The sequence below is a fragment of the Aptenodytes patagonicus genome, chromosome 1, assembly GCF_965638725.1.
Source record: "Aptenodytes patagonicus chromosome 1, bAptPat1.pri.cur, whole genome shotgun sequence".
In the NCBI taxonomy this organism is placed as follows: domain Eukaryota; kingdom Metazoa; phylum Chordata; class Aves; order Sphenisciformes; family Spheniscidae; genus Aptenodytes; species Aptenodytes patagonicus.
This window is the reverse complement of record NC_134949.1, coordinates 221,317,376-221,334,029: the sequence shown is the minus strand read 5'-3', so window position 1 is coordinate 221,334,029 and position 16,654 is coordinate 221,317,376. Positions and strand designations below refer to the sequence as shown.

General features: G+C 43.8%; 1 protein-coding gene across 2 annotated transcripts; it reads left to right on the top strand.

The window, feature by feature from the left end:
* The first annotated feature begins 625 nt into the window (after positions 1–625).
* On the top strand, positions 626–12,280 carry HIKESHI (heat shock protein nuclear import factor hikeshi). 2 transcript variants are annotated; one of them, XM_076328424.1, is made up of 6 exons: positions 627–747; positions 1,180–1,288; positions 1,547–1,784; positions 6,235–6,386; positions 9,532–9,650; positions 12,051–12,280. In XM_076328424.1, the coding sequence occupies exons 3-6, from the start codon at positions 1,634–1,636 to the stop codon at positions 12,103–12,105; spliced, it is 477 nt and encodes a 158-aa protein (XP_076184539.1). In that variant the 5' UTR covers positions 627–747; positions 1,180–1,288; positions 1,547–1,633; the 3' UTR covers positions 12,106–12,280. The 2 variants fall into 2 exon arrangements, with proteins under 2 accessions (XP_076184538.1, XP_076184539.1); XM_076328423.1 differs by lacking the exon at positions 1,180–1,288 and having other exon boundaries at positions 626–747.
* Positions 12,281–16,654: the final 4,374 nt, after the last annotated feature.

The window sequence follows — 16,654 nt, the reverse complement described above, 5'->3', positions numbered from 1 at the left end:
GCTCTGAAATGGCACTGAGGACCAGTTTACACAGTAAATATACATGATGTGCACACTTCTTCAGTGTAAACTTCCAGAATCTGAACGGTATCTGTGAGGACAGATACAGTGTCTTGGTAACGCAGCGTCATGCACTGTTACAGTAGTTGTCTCTCAGTATACTTGGTGTATGTCAGCGTGTTTAATCAGGTAGTTTTTCTGATTAACTTTTCCATTTTTTCTCTCTTTTATTTTTGAATGGAGATTTTATTTGTTCCTAATTGCTTTCACCAATTTTATCTGGATTTAATCACCTTGGATCTAGCCTTTTACTTCCACAGCAAGATTGACTTTAATTTCTAGGTACAGAAGATACAAAATTTTCTCTGCTCTTCGGTACTCAGAGCAAATCAGTCATGTTTTAACCCAGAAAACACAGCAAGAGACAGCAGCGTTGGCGGGACCCAGGGCTGTGTGAAGAGAGGGCTCCCTTTCCTGCCCAGGCGAACTACATCTCCCGTCAGGCCCCGCTCCGTCCCGCGCAGCACCGCTTGCTGCGTGGGCGCGCGTTGCACCACGGGAGTTGTAGTCCACTTGCGCCGCCCCGTCCCCGGTGGCCGCGCTCCGGAAGTGACTCGGCGGCTCCGAGGTGAATGGGGCCGTGTTGATTTCCGGCAGACGGCGCTCATGGAGGCTCCGGAGCAGCGAGGCGTCTGAGGGGGTTCGGCGGCCGCCGCCATGTTCGGCTGCCTGGTGGCGGGCAGGCTGGTGAGCGCTGCCCGGGCCGCGGGCGGGGCCCTCAACCCGCTCGGGGCCGGGGTGGAGCTGCCGCAGGGCCGCCCCGCGGGGCTCGCCTTACCCCTCGCTGGGTTCCGCCCGGGGCTGGGCCCGGGCAGAGGGGACCTTGCCGTCCTCGTCACGCCTGCCCGGCGGCTCGGCTGGCTCCTGCCCCTCATCCCCAGAGGCAGCTGCATTGTAGAGCCTCGTTGCCGGGAGGCAGTCACCGTCCCCTCTGTTCATGAAGAGGCTCGGGCTCCTCAGAGACAAGCTGGGAGCTTAAAAGAAGCTTTTTAAGGCTAGATTGTGCGTTGGCTGCACGGATGTGGCATCTCGGGTAAAGAGGAGGGTTTCTTTTGCTCTGGCATTTAGCCATCCTTCTATTGCCTGTCTCAAGGTCTATTGTATTTCCTATGTGAACAGGTTTCCATGATCCTGGGGTTGTGCCAGCCAGGTGGTCAACAGCCACTGCTTATAGACTTGGCAACCTCTTCTGCACCCTATTTTCCTCCTACGCACATGGGGAGCGAAGGTATTCTGATCCTGTAGTCCCGGGTGGGATATACGTTCAGTGCAGGTAGAACAAGACTGTTGTGCCTTTTTAGTAATATTTTTTGCAGTTGTTCTTCTGCTGTGTTTTGACTTTTATCTGGCTATTTGCTATTTAGGTTAGTACCTTCCTCACTTTTTGTTATGTTCCACTTTAGGTGTATTTCTGTAAAAGGAAATTCACAGTTCCAGTCAAAGATGAAAATCATAGTGATACTAATAAAGGTTTTGTTCTCTTTAGGTACAAGCAGCTCCCCAACAAGTGGCTGAAGACAAATTTGTATTTGATTTACCGGACTATGAAAACATCAACCACGTAGTGGTCTTCATGCTGGGAACGATACCATTTCCAGAAGGAATGGGAGGATCTGTCTATTTTTGTTACCCGGACCAGAGTGGTATGGCAGTGTGGCAGCTGCTGGGGTTTGTCACTAATGAGAAGCCAAGTGCCATCTTCAAAATTTCTGGTCTGAAATCTGGTAAGACTGGTAAAGTGTGGCAGTCAGTGAAACGGATGTGTTCCTGCACACATAAGGGGATAAATGTTTGAAGGTGGTTTTGAACAAAAAGCTACTTGAAAAGGCAGACCTCTGTGTGTTTTCAGGTAGTCCCTAGCAGATGTGGTACTAGAAGCAGTCTGTCAGCTTTATGGAAGTCTGTCTGTACATTAATGTTCCTGGTGAAATTTCTCTCCTCTTGTATGTGGTGTTGATCTGGAAATTCCTTGAGCAGGCTTGGCATGTGTTCCAGTGCTTTGGCATAGGGAACCTGAGGAAGAATGGCCCTGTAACTTCCATAAGCATGGTTTTTGTCTGGACATGCTGTAGCGTTTTCTTTCAGCTTCCACTGTTAAGCGGTTGTATTCTTTGTAGCACAGAGACAGGTTTTGTAATGAGTAAAGTCTGATGCAGTGATTGCAGGCAGCTAGCCGCTTCCAGTTCAGGTGCGGTTGCACTATATAATTGTCCAGTAGAGGGTGTCGTCATTGGAAAGCAGCTTTCCAAATGTTTTAGTATTTTTGATGCAGACCCGAGTCAGAGAAGTCTGACTCATATGGGAGCCAGAGAATGCTGGTGCTACCTGAAGTAGATGTGGGTGTGTTTCCCTAAATATATGGGGGGTTTGCCACGCATGTTATAAAAATGATAAAGTGCCCCAATGGCACACCTTTGTCTTATTAAAGGGACAGATATGTCAGTCAAGCAGCTTAAAGTGTTCTGGTGATAAAGTAATACATACCTTTTCTAGGCTTCAGTGTAGTCTACAGCCTTAACTTGAATCTCTATTTAAGTAAGCTTTGAGGTTGCTGTGATAAAATGTATTAATTCATAACATGGCATGCTTTCTTTTGAATGAGTCCTGGATGGCAGTGTGACATGAGATAAGAGCTCTCAAGGTGCAGAGCAAAATTAATTCTGATCGTATATGTTCCTCAAAAATTTGGGCTTTCTTCAGAAGAGAGAACAGCCACAGGAAGGGTTTTGGGGGGACATGGGTTTGTGTATTCCAAAGTTGTGGTGTTAGTGAAACAGTGAAGTGTATTACTGGTTCTTTAGCCAGCTTTTGTCACATCTTTCTCATGCATGAAAGACTGTATTATATATGCTTTCAGACAGCTTTGTCGGAAAACACATTTTCAGATGCTTTTTGCATGATTAGCCATAATTTCCCAGAAAGGGCTGCTCTTGAGGAAGAACTCTGTGACATGGTTGAATGCATTTGCAATGCCATGAGGCAGTGCTGTGCTTGATCTGAACAACAGAGAGCTCTGCCGTTCCCATTTGTTGTCTGCAGCTTATCTCTGACTGTAGAGTCAGTATAAGCTACACAGCCTTAGTTTCCATGACCATGAACAACTGTATGATGGAGAAGACCATGGGGCTGTAGAAAGGGGAGGCCAGAGAGGGGTTACAGAGCTGGAATCGTTGAGAGACGTTACTGACTGTTGAAATGTTTAACAGCCTGTAGTCAAGGCAGGATAGAATATTTCTGGCTTTAACAAAGCTGAGTGGCTTCTCTAGTGCCAAGAGGAATAAAGTAGCAGTATACCTTTGTGAAAGAGGCTGAGTTGATCTCTCGAAACTGTGCAATTTCTGCACTTGTGTAAAAAGCTGCAGCTGTAATCAGATGTAGTAAGATCCCTTGGTGCCCGTTGGAGCTGCACGAGTAGTGCTAACTGTATTCATTCGTTAAGGTCACTGGCATTCCTAATGGAATTGCTGTGAGCTTTATCACTCAACACAAGGAACTGCGGTCAGTTCTCATGGTGTGACTGAAGAGTTCGAGTTTTTTGCTTGGGCTCCTGACGCCCTTGCAGAGCGTGACTGCTCTTGGAGTAGTTCTGCTGGTTTTTGCCGCAGGTGGTGTGTTTCAGTTAGAATGTTTTGCTGGCCTTCCATTTCAAAGCAGGAAGTTATGCTGCAGGGAAGCAATTTGGGCCTAGAGAATCAAGCTTTAGAAGAATGCCATTGCTGGCAGTTGTCACTGTTACTGGCTTGTCTGTACTTTCAGACCTGGAGAAGAATAATGGCTGGCAACACTTCAGTGCATGAAATTATACGTTCTTCTCTGACTGTGCATTGTTTTACTGATTGAGAGTAGATGAATCTCATGTGATTGTGCATTAAGAAGGGACTTGGAATTTTAAGGGGTTTTATTTTTTCAGTTGTGCCTGAAAGTGTGGTAGAAATAGAAAACAAACCTTGGGCTGGGATTTTACACCCTTACTGGAAGTATGTTGAGAAGTGGGATAAAAGTTACAGGATAGCCTTTTCCATTACAAACTTTTTCTGCTGTGCAGCCTGCAGTGATGTGTGTGATGCTGTTTTCCGCTTACAAATATACCCTCCAATATGATGTCTGCATTTGAGGCCTGCACATGGATGTGGTTTGTGATATGGTTGGGCTGAAAGGTAATGAGGGCTCACTATCTTGAATCAAGGGTTCAATGAAGGGAAAGAAAGGGGTGGAAAAAATATTTTTCTGATTGCAGTTGCTCTGCTATGACTTAGAATGTTGGAGAGCATAGGGTCTGAATGCAAAAACCTGAGCTTGTATTTCAGTACCAATGAACATACTGTGTTCGCTGTGTGCAGTTAACATTTGGAATGTTAATTGCAAGAGCCAAGCATTGAAAACGTGGTGTAAGGATGGCAGGGGATGCTTTTCTCTCACCTTTTTAGGCGGACATCTTTCCAAGAGAGTGATTCCATGGGAGTGCGTGCAAAATGACAGAATGGATATATTTTATTATTTAGATCATGAGCGTCTTTCTGAAGTAGTGATATATTCTGATGGAGCCTGTTGTTTGAGGGTATTATATTTTTATTGTAAATGTCAGCTTCTCAGGTGAAGATGTTACAAAATGTAAAACCTCTACCAGCTCTGTTGCTATTGGGATTTTTAATAACGAACTTGTGTGATATTTGGTTTCTAACAGCTTTTTCTTTCTTAAAGGTAACATTTATTAATTTATTATCAAGCAAGCATCTGTCTACAGTAAAGGTTGAGATCATACAGCAATGGCGTTTCTCAAAAACGCTTCTAAATAGCACTTCAGGAGATGAACTCTCTTCTTACTGGCCTTGTGTTAAAGTAACATTTTAATAGTGAGTACTTTACTCATAAGTGTAGCACTATATTGGAGTTGTAGGGTCTGGAGTGAGGAGTGACACTTGGCTTCAGTTGAAAAGGGTACTGGGTTTTTGAATGTGCTTTCCGTATGGGTTGGATGTTGGCTTCTTTGTGGTAATGCCTTGTGTCTGTGCAGATGAATGGGCAAGTTTCTGAGATCTTCAGTCTTTGAGCCTCAGTTCGACTTCTCAAACTTGTGCTGGTTTTGCTGGCTGAGTTTTTGACCATGGAACTAAGTCAGATGGTGCTTTAGATTTCAGTTAGCCTTTCTTGCAGCTCAAGATAGTGTTGACTGGTCTGTAGGACAGCTTTAGCTTTGCTTTCTCCTGCTAGTAAGAGGTCAGAGAGCGCTACTGAAACACCACTTCTGTGTTAAGAGGGTACGTGTCTATTGTGTTCGCTCAAACTTAGATGGAGTATTAATATTTGTTTACTAATAGCATTGTGGTCCCCCAGACCTTTTTCCTGTATTTCCCTTTACAGATGCTGACAAAGAGGAATGCATGATGTAAGTGACTCTAGATGCCGGTCATTGTTTGCAGAGGCCCTAGCTGAAGCTGGGACTGAAAGTACTGGTTAATACTCAGTTGAGAAAGGTCAGAAGTGATGGCAGGGGGCTGGGATGATGCCTGTGTGAGTGGTATGCAATTTGAGGGTGTTTTTCTGCCCGAATCATCGTTTCCTTTGTGGGTCCTGCAAAGTCAGAGGCCTTTCTGTTCTGTGGCTATTCCTTTGACCTTTGCTGCTGCTGGTGGTGGTTTTGAGCAGTTCAGGTGAGACCTGGGGCTGCCCAGCCCTCCACAGGGATAGCTTCTTGAAGTAATGTCCTCTGTTTTTCAGTGCACAAACAGGTTCACAAGCACCTGGTTTGAATGAGTGGATCAAACAACTGTGCAGCAGTGCTGCATGCTTCCTGTTTATCTGCAGTCATTACAATGTGAATTAAAGGGTTGGTTCCTATAGAGAAAGGTTCTGCTGTTTTACTCACAGATCATATTTCCTGTTAAAGCTCCCTATGAAGTAAATGGATTCAAAATTACATTTTTCCTTTTTTTAGAAATTTCCTTAAGATCTGCTGTGTTTTTTAAATGTACTTATCGCACTGTTTCATCTGTTGTGCTTGTGTGTACTTGTGCCTGTGCTTGGACTGCGTGATTTTTTTCTGTATTTCTGAGGTAGGGAGATCTCTCTGGTGGGAGTTGAGGAATACCTTCTACAGAAGAAACATGGTGGTTTAAGTAGCACAGTCTTTACATGTGTGCCAAATCTAACGTGTGCTGTTTGTGGTGCTTTCAGGGAAGGGAAGTCAACATCCCTTTGGTGCCATGAACCTCCCTCAGACGCCAACGGTGGCCCAGATTGGAATCTCAGTGGAACTGCTGGAGAACCTGGCCCAGCAGACTCCTGTTGCAAGTGCTGCTGTGTCATCAGTAGATTCGTTCACAGAGGTAGCTTGGACATTCTGTTTTCAGAAATTCTCTGTACTACGAAAGTCTTAAGAATTGAGCCTCTGAAGAACTAATTAAAAAAAAAAAAAAAAAAAGCTGCTGTGGGTGGCTATAGGATTGTAACCAACCTAATCGTTGTCAAGTCATTTGGCTGGATGCTTTGATATTTTGAAATGACTTTTTCTTGCACTGGAAAACTATGTCTCCTGTAAAGGATTGGATTTTACATGCTCAGTGGAATCAGGCCAATAGACTCACTTGTGTCGATGTAACTATACTGTAAAAACACTTACGATATTTCCTTATAGGAGCAGCTATGACTAAATGCATGAAGAGACAGTGGATCTTTGGTTTGTAGGTGCTGGAACTCCAGTGCATAGACTTGCAGGGATGGTCAAAACTTTACTCAAAAGTCAAGGCAGACATGGGCGTGGATGCAGATAGATATTCAAGTGTACCACTGACCCAAGAAATCCTTCTCATGTAGTTCTGCAGAACTACAGAATCATGCCCTCTCCCACAGAAAGATATGGGGGTTTATTTTTTTTTTCCAGTTCTTTCCAGGTGGACCAGGCCTTGGGCTGCAACACTTGCCATTTTTTACCCAGCCTGTCTGTTAGTTTGAATCTCTGGAAATCCTCAGCCAGTACTGGCAGTTAGTTGGCCATCTAACAGCAATTCAAGGCAAGCTAGATCTGCATGGCAGGTGTTGATCTCCCTAACACTGATAGCTCTGGCAGTATCTTCTACCACTTCAGAAGTTGGTGAGGCTTTTCTTGAGGCTTTTTTTTTTTTCTTGCTCACTTTCCTTACAGACACTTGCTGAGGTAGATTGGTAATTGAACAGTAATCCTGATAATGAAGCTGATGTCCTTTGGCAGTTTATACACATAATAGCTCCAAATAGGTAAGGTCGCTTGGAGAAAGGTATCATGACTAGGAGTTGACTGACAGCTCTTCTTGTATAGTATGGTTAATTGAGCTCCTCTGGAGTTCTTAGGGGCAAATGACATCTAAATAATATTTTTGATTCCACCAATTTTTATAATAGCAGCAGTTAAGTCATGAGGTAATAATGTGCCACTTGAGGTCATTTGCAAGGTGGCTGGTGGATTTTTCTGGCAATAGTATTTAAAAAAAATACCTCATGACTGCATAACTCTTTTACAAATGTTATTTCCACTTAGGTGGATTTTTCTGTTAAAAGAGAGTAGCATCTGTCATGGTTTAACCCCAGCCAGCAGCTAAGCCCCACCCAGCCACTCACTTACTCCCCCCTGGTGGGATGGGGGAGAGAATCGGAAGAGTAAAAGTGAGAAAACTCGTGGGTTGAGATCAAGACAGTTTAATAGGGAAAGCAAAAGCCGCACGCACACACAAAGCAAAATGAGGAATTCATTCACCACTTCCCATCGGCAGGCAGGTGTTCAGCCATCTCCAGGAAAGCAGGGCTCCATCACACGTAACGGTTACCTGGGAAGACAAACGCCGTCACTCCGAACGTCCCCCCCTTTCCTTCTTCTTCCCCCAGCTCTATATGCTGAGCATGATGTTACATGGTATGGAATATCCCTTTGGTCCGTTGGGGTCAGCTGTCCTGGCTGTGTCCCCTCCCAACTTCTTGTGCACCCCCAGCCTCCTCGCTGGTGGGGTGGGGTGAGAGCAGCAAAGGCCTTGACTCTGTGTAAGCACTGCTCAGCAATAACGAAAACATCCCTGTGTTATCAACACTGTTTCCAGCACAAATCCAAAACACAGCCCCATGCTAGCTACTGTGAAGAAAATTAACTCTATCCCAGCCAAAAGCAGCACAGCATCCTAACTGAAACTGTATATTGCTTTCAAGGAATACAGTTGAGCCAAAGGTTGAAGTAATAGTTACTCCTATAGAGAAAATGTATAAAGTCATAGTTGAAGGAAGCCTTTGAGGGAGTAGATAGCAGAGGAAGAGGATACGACTGGGAGCATGTTTGTGAATGACTAATGGCTTTTATTTAATACTTGACATCATCTCTTTGGAACTGCTACATTATAGCAATAAAAGTATTTTTTTTTAAAGGCAAAACCATCTGTTGCTACTCTAAGTTGAGGGGTTGCTCTCCCACTACATTTTTAGTAAGTTTTATGAAGCTTTATGATTGTGTGTATATATATATATATTTTATATATATATAGTTATATTATTAAAAAGTTGTATGGAAAAAAGTGGGACAAAACCACATAGTTCTGCATGTGAGTGGGGGGAGACTGAGGTTCTAGGACATCAGTTCTTCCACTCCTTTTGTCAGAGCAGGTGGAGGGAAGCACAAGAGTGTGCATATATTGCCTTAGGCTCTGGTTTCCTCCATCATTTCACTGTCTATGAAAATAGTTTGTTCTCCCACCAAAACAATGCATACTTTTTTAAAATAAAAAGAATAGGGGAAAGAAGGAGGTACCATAGGCTCATGTATTTGTAGACTGGCTGGGAATGTCCTACAGCCTCATCCTCTGCACACAGGGCTTACTACTTCTTGGCCTCTCTTTCACTCTTTTACTTCCTTATTCCTACAGTTTAGGAGTTTCCTATGCATCTTTTCCATGTTTTCCCCAGCGAGATCTCGTGGCAGAGGATGCCAGGATAGCAGCCCTTCTGTGGTGAAAGCTAAAGGAAATTTCCCGGTCGCTGGAGTCTGACAATGAGTTGTAACGTAACAAGGCAGATTGCAAAGTTTTCAGCTGTTTTAACAACTAGTGTTTTGCTATGAGCTGGAATGGCAGCTTTGACCTGGTCTACAGTTCTTCTGATGGTTTAATTTGGAGGAAAGGGAAGCTTTTGTCACTGCATCATTTCTTCATCACAGTAAGATGATGTTCTTCCCAAAGCTGTTTATCCAGTTGGATAAAATTGGGCAGGGAGAGGGCAAGCAAAGATTCTAGAAATGACTTCTGGATGCTGGATGGATCTGAGGGCAAGACTGAGAGTTAGGATGTTTTGATCAATTTAAAACGGATGTCCCTGGACCTTCTATATCCACTTTCCCATTGTGTTTTAGACGACAATGCTAATTTTACGTCATATAGGAGTTGTGTATCTGTTAAACTTTTGCACAAAAAATCAAATTGAATAAAGAACTTACTTAAAATGTCTCTTTTTTTATTTCAGTTCACTCAGAAGATGTTGGATAACTTCTATAACTTTGCTTCCTCATTTGCTGTTACTCAGGCACAGATGACCCCAAATCCTTCTGAAGCTTTCATTCCTGCAAATGTAGTTCTGAAATGGTAATGGCAATGATCTCTGGTAACAAGTGTTCTTTTTTCTAGGCATTAAACCAGCTGATTTCTAAGTATTGAACTACTGTCATGCTAGTCAGTGAGATGATGCAAAAATGTTTAAAAGTGTTTGTTGTTATTTATCTCAAGTATAGAGAGGTTCTATCCACTGTTCTTATACTTATTTGTCAGCATCTTCATATCGATTTTTTGTTAGAAAAGTGCTATACAGCCTATGAAATTTTTTTTACTTCTAGAAATGTCACCCTTGACATATGTGGATTTGCACTATGTTGCTGATGATGCAAATGCTCTGGAGTCATGGGAAGACAGAACACACTGATACTTGTCAATTTGTGCTCATTTGTTAACCTCGGTCTTTTCCTAGACATAGTTCCAGCATAGTTCCATTGCTTAAGAATATGGGAGAGGTAGAGAAACCGTGTTCCTAGTTGACCTGGTTCTGTCACCAAGACCCTTGAGCACAAATGCAAAAGTCTCTCTGAGAGTTGTTTTCCAGGGACTGGTTTAAGAAATAACTGTCTATGGGGATAGCCCATGGAGTCTGGAGATAAATTGTGAACTGCAGGCAGTCCTTTAGGATGTCTGAAAAATTCTGTCCTATAGTTTCAGTTTAGCGCTCTTCAGCCTCTACAGTATTAACCTAAACCCTTTCTGAAACAGTATTTTGGGCTCTCTGAATACAGTTTTATCGTTAGTACAAATCTCGTGAATACGCAAGCAGTTAACATAAGCTATATATTTTCTTTGGGAGCGTACCTTGATGCAGATCTCCTCTATTTAGAAGGTAACTCTATGGACTGCATGAACATACGTGGTTGAGGTCTCTGATGAAAGAAATCAAAGGGAAGACAGGCTAAAGAAGCAGGGTTATGGCTGGCTGTTGCCTGGATGATGCTGAATTTGCTTTTGGTGGTTGTTCAAAACAGTGTAGTGAAGTGAGGCATAACTCTAATAAACTGAACGCATTTGTGTATAGAAATCTGTTAATGTGATTACAGCCACAGAAAAAAAAAATTTTTTTGGCTCTGTTCATATGTTTGAGTGTCATTATGATGTGTTTAATTACAGCTTGTAATATGTAGAGTATCTTAGGTCTCAGCAATGGGCTGGCTGCAATGGAAATTCAATGGTTTGGCTTAGAAATTCATTCGTAAATAAGCCTTTCTCTAATTTGAGTGGGTTTAAAATGCTTTAGAGTGTCTTTTCTCATTTGAGTTGGGTTAGGAGCTATGAGATGTGGGAGAACCTTCTTTTTGTTTTCTGTGTTTCATTGGCAGTACCTCTTGATACCTTACAGCTTGGGTTTGTGAGGATTGAAAGGGGTTTTTAGTCTTTTGTAGCTCAAAGCCTGTGGGGTTTGTTGTTTTTTGGGTTTGTTTTTTTTTTTTTAGAAAGTCACAGAAATTGTATACTTTCCCTATTTGTTCACTGTAGGTCAATAATGAATTCTGATGTTTGGTTTGTTTGTGGTTTGCTTGTTTCTGTGAGTATGGAGAGTGAAATTAGGACAGCATGTGTGCATACTTGATTCCATTATGTGTTAGAGAATTACTTTTCTTCATTAGATTTTTACTAAAACGTTACCATATATAATAAATATGGAAGTTAGAATTATTTGGTGAGGGTGGAAAAATAATGGGGACTATTTTGTCTCAAGGTTTCTATTAGAACTACAGGGCAAATCAATGCGTAGCCTTGAGTGCAGAATTGTCTGCAGTCCCCTCTTCCTTACCTGTGAGCAGGTTACGCATAGCCTGCTAGGAAGCGATCCCGAGTTGGAGCTGTGGTCTCTGTGCAAGCCTGCTCCCGTCTGTCAAGCTTGCTAGCTCATGTCCACCGCCCTGTGAACTGAGACGCGCTAAGCTGGCTCTGCGCGTCCTGGATGGAGCAGCACTGAAGGGGTAGTACAGGAACAGCTGAACTGGATTCAGAAGCAGCGGTGTTACCTTGTTTCTCCCCGTATTACAGTGTATCCCTAAATGGTATGAGGTTTTCTTGGTTTGGTTTTGCTGGCGTTTATTCTGTGAGATACCTGGCCTGATTACTAGGATGATGGGCAGCATCAGACTCACCTGCCTGAACTTTGATTTCCTAGCCCCAAAAATGTTATGCACAAAATAGCCGCTTTTAATTCACTCAAAATTTTACTAAGCTTGAATGAGCATCCTCTGGGATACCACTTTAATGAAATACATATTGTTGTTGAAATACGTCAATATTCTTGATATGGAATCGGAAAGGATGATTTTGGATTTACTCACTTCCTGGTGTGGAGTAGATGTAACTTATCACGTTCTCCACATAGACTAAATTATTTGTATCATTTTTGAAGCCATTTTATTTGCAGCAGCTTTTGTTTTTTTGGTTGGTTTTTTTTTTCCCTAGGTATGAGAACTTCCACAGACGTCTGACACAGAACCCTCTCTTCTGGAAAACATAAGCTTAAATTGTGTCATTTGAAGTGATTTCTAAACAGTGTTACCTGAAAGATGCAGCAAGTATCCACTGAGGAATTTTGGGAGGGGAAAAAAAAAAAACGATTAGTCTGAATAGACAAACTTGTAACTTTTGTATTACTCTTGAAAATTATTTAAAATTAAAATCCGTGAAAACTACTTGCCTATGCATTTTTTTTTTTAATTGAAGTACTTGGCTGCAACAAGAAATCGGTGTTCCATGTGCATGCGTAGAAATATTCTTTTGAAACTGCATTTAAAGTGGAAGAAATTACAAGATGAAAAATGGCAGCGCTGTTTCGTACTTCTGTAATGTTTTGGGGTGTTCAGTTGTAAACAAAATAAATGTAGTTTCTCCTTCACCTCATTCTGAAGGGTGATCAGGCAACTGAGAATATGCTGATGGTTTTCCTGCTGGTACTTACACTGTACGTTCTTTCACTTTGTGGACAACCAATATTCCTCTCCCCAGCTCATATAAATGGTACAACAGTATTTCCCTCTTTTTGGTGTGAAGACACTATTGAGCTTGATCTCGGGGTACCCGTCTTTAACTTTTCATGTACGGAACTGTAATGAAGAGAAATCTTTGGGGACTCTTTCCCTGCTGCAAGTCAAATAGCTTTGAAACGGCCGTTACGGGCTAATTCAGAGTTGTAGATTTGTACTTTGCAGCCCCGGACTGTTCAGTGAGATGAGAGCTGCTAGATTATTGACAGTGGAGGTATTTGATGAATTTGTCTTCCTCTTCAGCTTTCTCTAATTATGGTATGAAGAATGATGTGGAGGAGGAGAAAAAGCAGCATAAAGGTATCTGGAAGACTTTTTTTCTGTGAAGAAAATGGGTTACATCAAAATGTTGCAGTTATTTCAAGGACTTGTGGGGTATAGTTTCCATTGTTTGAGAAGAAGCTATTACGTTCTGCTTTAAGAAACTCATTGTAGCGCAGTGAACTGAAGCTTGTTTTGAGTATCTTGTGAGCCTCTCTTGACCTCCTTTGAACTTGTCTGGGATTCTACTCAAAACTTCCAACAAAGCATCTCCATAGTCTCCATCCAAACAAGGAACGTTGTTCTGAATTCTTCTGGAGGGGTTGAAAGAAGCTGATGTCCCTTCGGTTTGGTATGAGAAGGTGTCTTTTCTTCAGTAGTTTCCACTATTTAATGCTCCAGAGGGCACAATGTCCCTAGGACTGCTGCAATGAAGAAACAGCTTTGTTTCCAAGCACCTTGTCTGTTGTAGATGCTTTGCTTGATGTTTGAAGTAGGCCTGCCATCCCTGCAGTCTGTTTTCCTATATGTAACGTTGGGGCAGCCACGTATGAAGGAAGTGGTGAGAGAGAAAGCAGGAGACCTTATTTCTTCCCCCCACCCAGTTGTTGATGTGTGGGAGAGGGGACACTGGTGTTTACTGCAAAAGAGGATAGAGGACCTGGTGCTTTTGAAATGCTCAGGTGTGACTGATGGGTAAACGAGGATAGTTACCATCCCTCAGAGTGCGTTCCAGGCATCGTCTTTGTGTGCGTCATCCCATTCTCTGTTGCTGGCTTGTCCCGTTTCCTCGAGGAGAGGCTGCTCTGAAGCCCTCCGAGGGGAAACGCATGGTGGTGTTGGGCTGGGGCTCACTACTCACAACCCAGTTACAGGCCTGCAACCAAGTTTCACGTCCTACTTGTACAAAATTTCTGCAAATGGTTTCTTGGTGGGAGTATTTTAGCACAGAGGGTGTGGAAGTCAATTTTCCGATATGCTGTTCTGTTTCTCCCTCACCATCAGACCCTATGGACATGTTCATGATGGATTTGCATAACAGTTTCTGGAGATAATGATGGTGAAAGGAAGTAAATGTCTCTGTGGGTGGGAGGAAACCTCTCTGCTTATTTCAGGCTCTGAGGAAGGGAAGTATTAAATAGCACTCAACTGCTCCTTCCCTGACGCTGTAGAAACAACCCTCTTGTTTATTCATTCAGGGGAGAGATAAAACATGCTCTTCCGGCAGGGGAGGCCGCGGCCCCTCCTGTGATCCATGGGTGACGGTGGGGCTGGTTGTGACCTAGTGGTTTCTGCTGCCCAGCCCTGTTCTCCTCGCCTGCCCGCATGTCGCTGGGAGGTCCTGGTGCTGCCTGCTGCTCTCGCAGTTGCTTTTCTCTTGAGCTGCTTTGCAATGTGAAGGAGAAGGGAGGTGGGGAGGTAGCACTGGAGGGCTTTCTGTCAAGTGTAGAGGAGGTTGAGCAGCGGGGTTCTAATAGCACAGGTGAGAGATACCTTTGCCCTTTCAGGTCCAGGTACTAACCTAGTGTGCGGGTGCGACAAACCATGACTGACTTTTTCTGGCCCCAGGAAGGCGACTTCAAGGCATCTGAAAGAGTCTTGTTTCCAACACTCATGTCTCACATGACCAAAGGCAGGAGCGTCAGGAGCCATTTCATGCGTGCTCTCATAACTATGGTATTAACTACAGTAACTGCTGTCTCAGCCTTGGGGTCTGGGGTGGGTGGGTGTGCAGGACTGGTGGCAGATCTGACCACATGTTCCAAGGGGGGCAATAGGGCAGCCATGATGTCTGGGTTCTGCTCCAAGCTCTGGCCCTGACTTCTAGTGGACTGGGATGATGCTGGGCACAGAGGGTTCCAGCTCTCCCTGAAGTGGGGATCGGCCAACCTGGGCTCCTGCTTGCTTAAAAGACCTGGAGCTGCTTGGGTGGAAGTCTAGGGGCTGTCTGTCCAGGGATCAAATGTGGGAGAAAGTGGCCATGGCACATGAGAAACTTGGGGATTTGCAAGTCTTCACAGCTTCTGTGGAGCCCAGCCCTGACCTCTTGCTTTTGATGGAAATCTATGGCTGAGTTTCCCCAGTCATTTGGTTACACTTCATGATCAACGTCTGAAAGGGAGTGTCAAGAGTGAGGGAGCATCCTATTCCACACCAGAGACATGGCCTGAAATGCAAGGGTGAGAAAGGAATCATTTTACCTTCCATCAGTGAGATCCTGCTTGCTGTGCCAGAGCCAGGGCCCCCTCTCTGCTTTCTTCCCACCGCATCTTCTTGTACCTCCACATTGGCAGCCCAGGTACTGAACTTCAGGACACCTTCAGCCTTTGGATGTCAGATGGCAGGACGTGTGCGCCCCTGGGTGCAAACGACTTGCAATTTCTGTTTCGGCAGTAGAGCTGCCCTGGGGTCAGCAGAAGGCATATAGTTGAAATCAGTTGAAAGCTCAGCCATGCAGCCCCTGCCAGGGATGTGCGTACTCTGTGGGGCAGGAGGGGGAGTCTGAAGACAGTGTCTTCAGTCATTTTGATGGTTTAGGAATGTGGTTGTGAGCTTGCTGACTTAGGGCATGATATATCTTTCATTTGCTCTGCAGAGATCATGGAAATTTGGGGGCAGGTGTCTCATTACATTCAGCAGCAGTTGGCACCAGGCAAGGTGATCTTTATGCCCTGTTTCTCCCCTCATACTCCAGTGGTTTTGGCAGCCTGATCCCTGCCAAAGTCATTAAATATAATTAGTCTTACCTTTCTTTTACTTCTGGGATGTTGGGTTTCTGCTTCAAAATGTAGTCTATAAGTGTGCCACAAATCAGATTTTTCTGTAAGTGTACAGAAAAAAACAATTCCAGCTCTAGTTATATTCAAAAGATCAATGCTGTCAGTTTCTCTGTTCCCCACTGCCAGAGTGGAAAGACCACCCAACATATCACAATTGTTGGAAAACCCTTGCATCTCCTCTAGCTGAAGGGTGTTTGCGCTACTTTTACGTCAAATCCTTGTCCATGTTGCTTTTTCCTTTTCCACTTTTAGAGTGTCAAAATAGTTGGGCTGGGGACGTTTGCTCTTCTTATGGAAGAGCTACGTATGGGAAAGAACGATTGTTTGCCCATTCAGAGACCCGTATTTCAACTGCCCAATGTTGTCAGAAAGATTCTTAACCTTGGCTGAGCTAGAAGAATTATTCCCAGTAAGAAGACAGAGTAAAATCTTGTTTCCCTTTGAAACAGATGTGGGGTGTCCGATAATGCTGTCTAGGAATGGTCACTGGCCCCAAAAGCTCTCACATTTGCTCATAAATTCATGGGATTTTGGAGTGGCCTGAGTAATTCTCAGGAGTTCTTCTCTTTTGCTTCTTAATTGGAAATGTTTGACAGGGCATACTAAGTCTCTCAAGCCCTCAGTGCCCACACACGGTGAGTGTGTGCAGAGTTACGATGGCCTTATCATGGCACTCAAGAAGACCACTCTGTAGCAAGGCACTGCCTGAGGGCCTGAAGGCTGCTGAAACTTGACTGCAATTAGCGTCTTCGCTCTGTAAGTCTCTTTGCTCCTCTTGTGTTGCTTAATAGGTTCTACACCAGCTGTCCCATCGGACTATGCCACCGTAGCCTTGGAGACATCAAATCCCCGTGACACTGTGGAGAACTGCGTAAATGAGACCGTGATGTATCTCTCTCACTGCATCTCAAACAGACTGAATATTGGTTTTGTTTTCCTGGACATGAGTGTCCTTTTTATCAGGCAAAAGAAAGCCAAAATG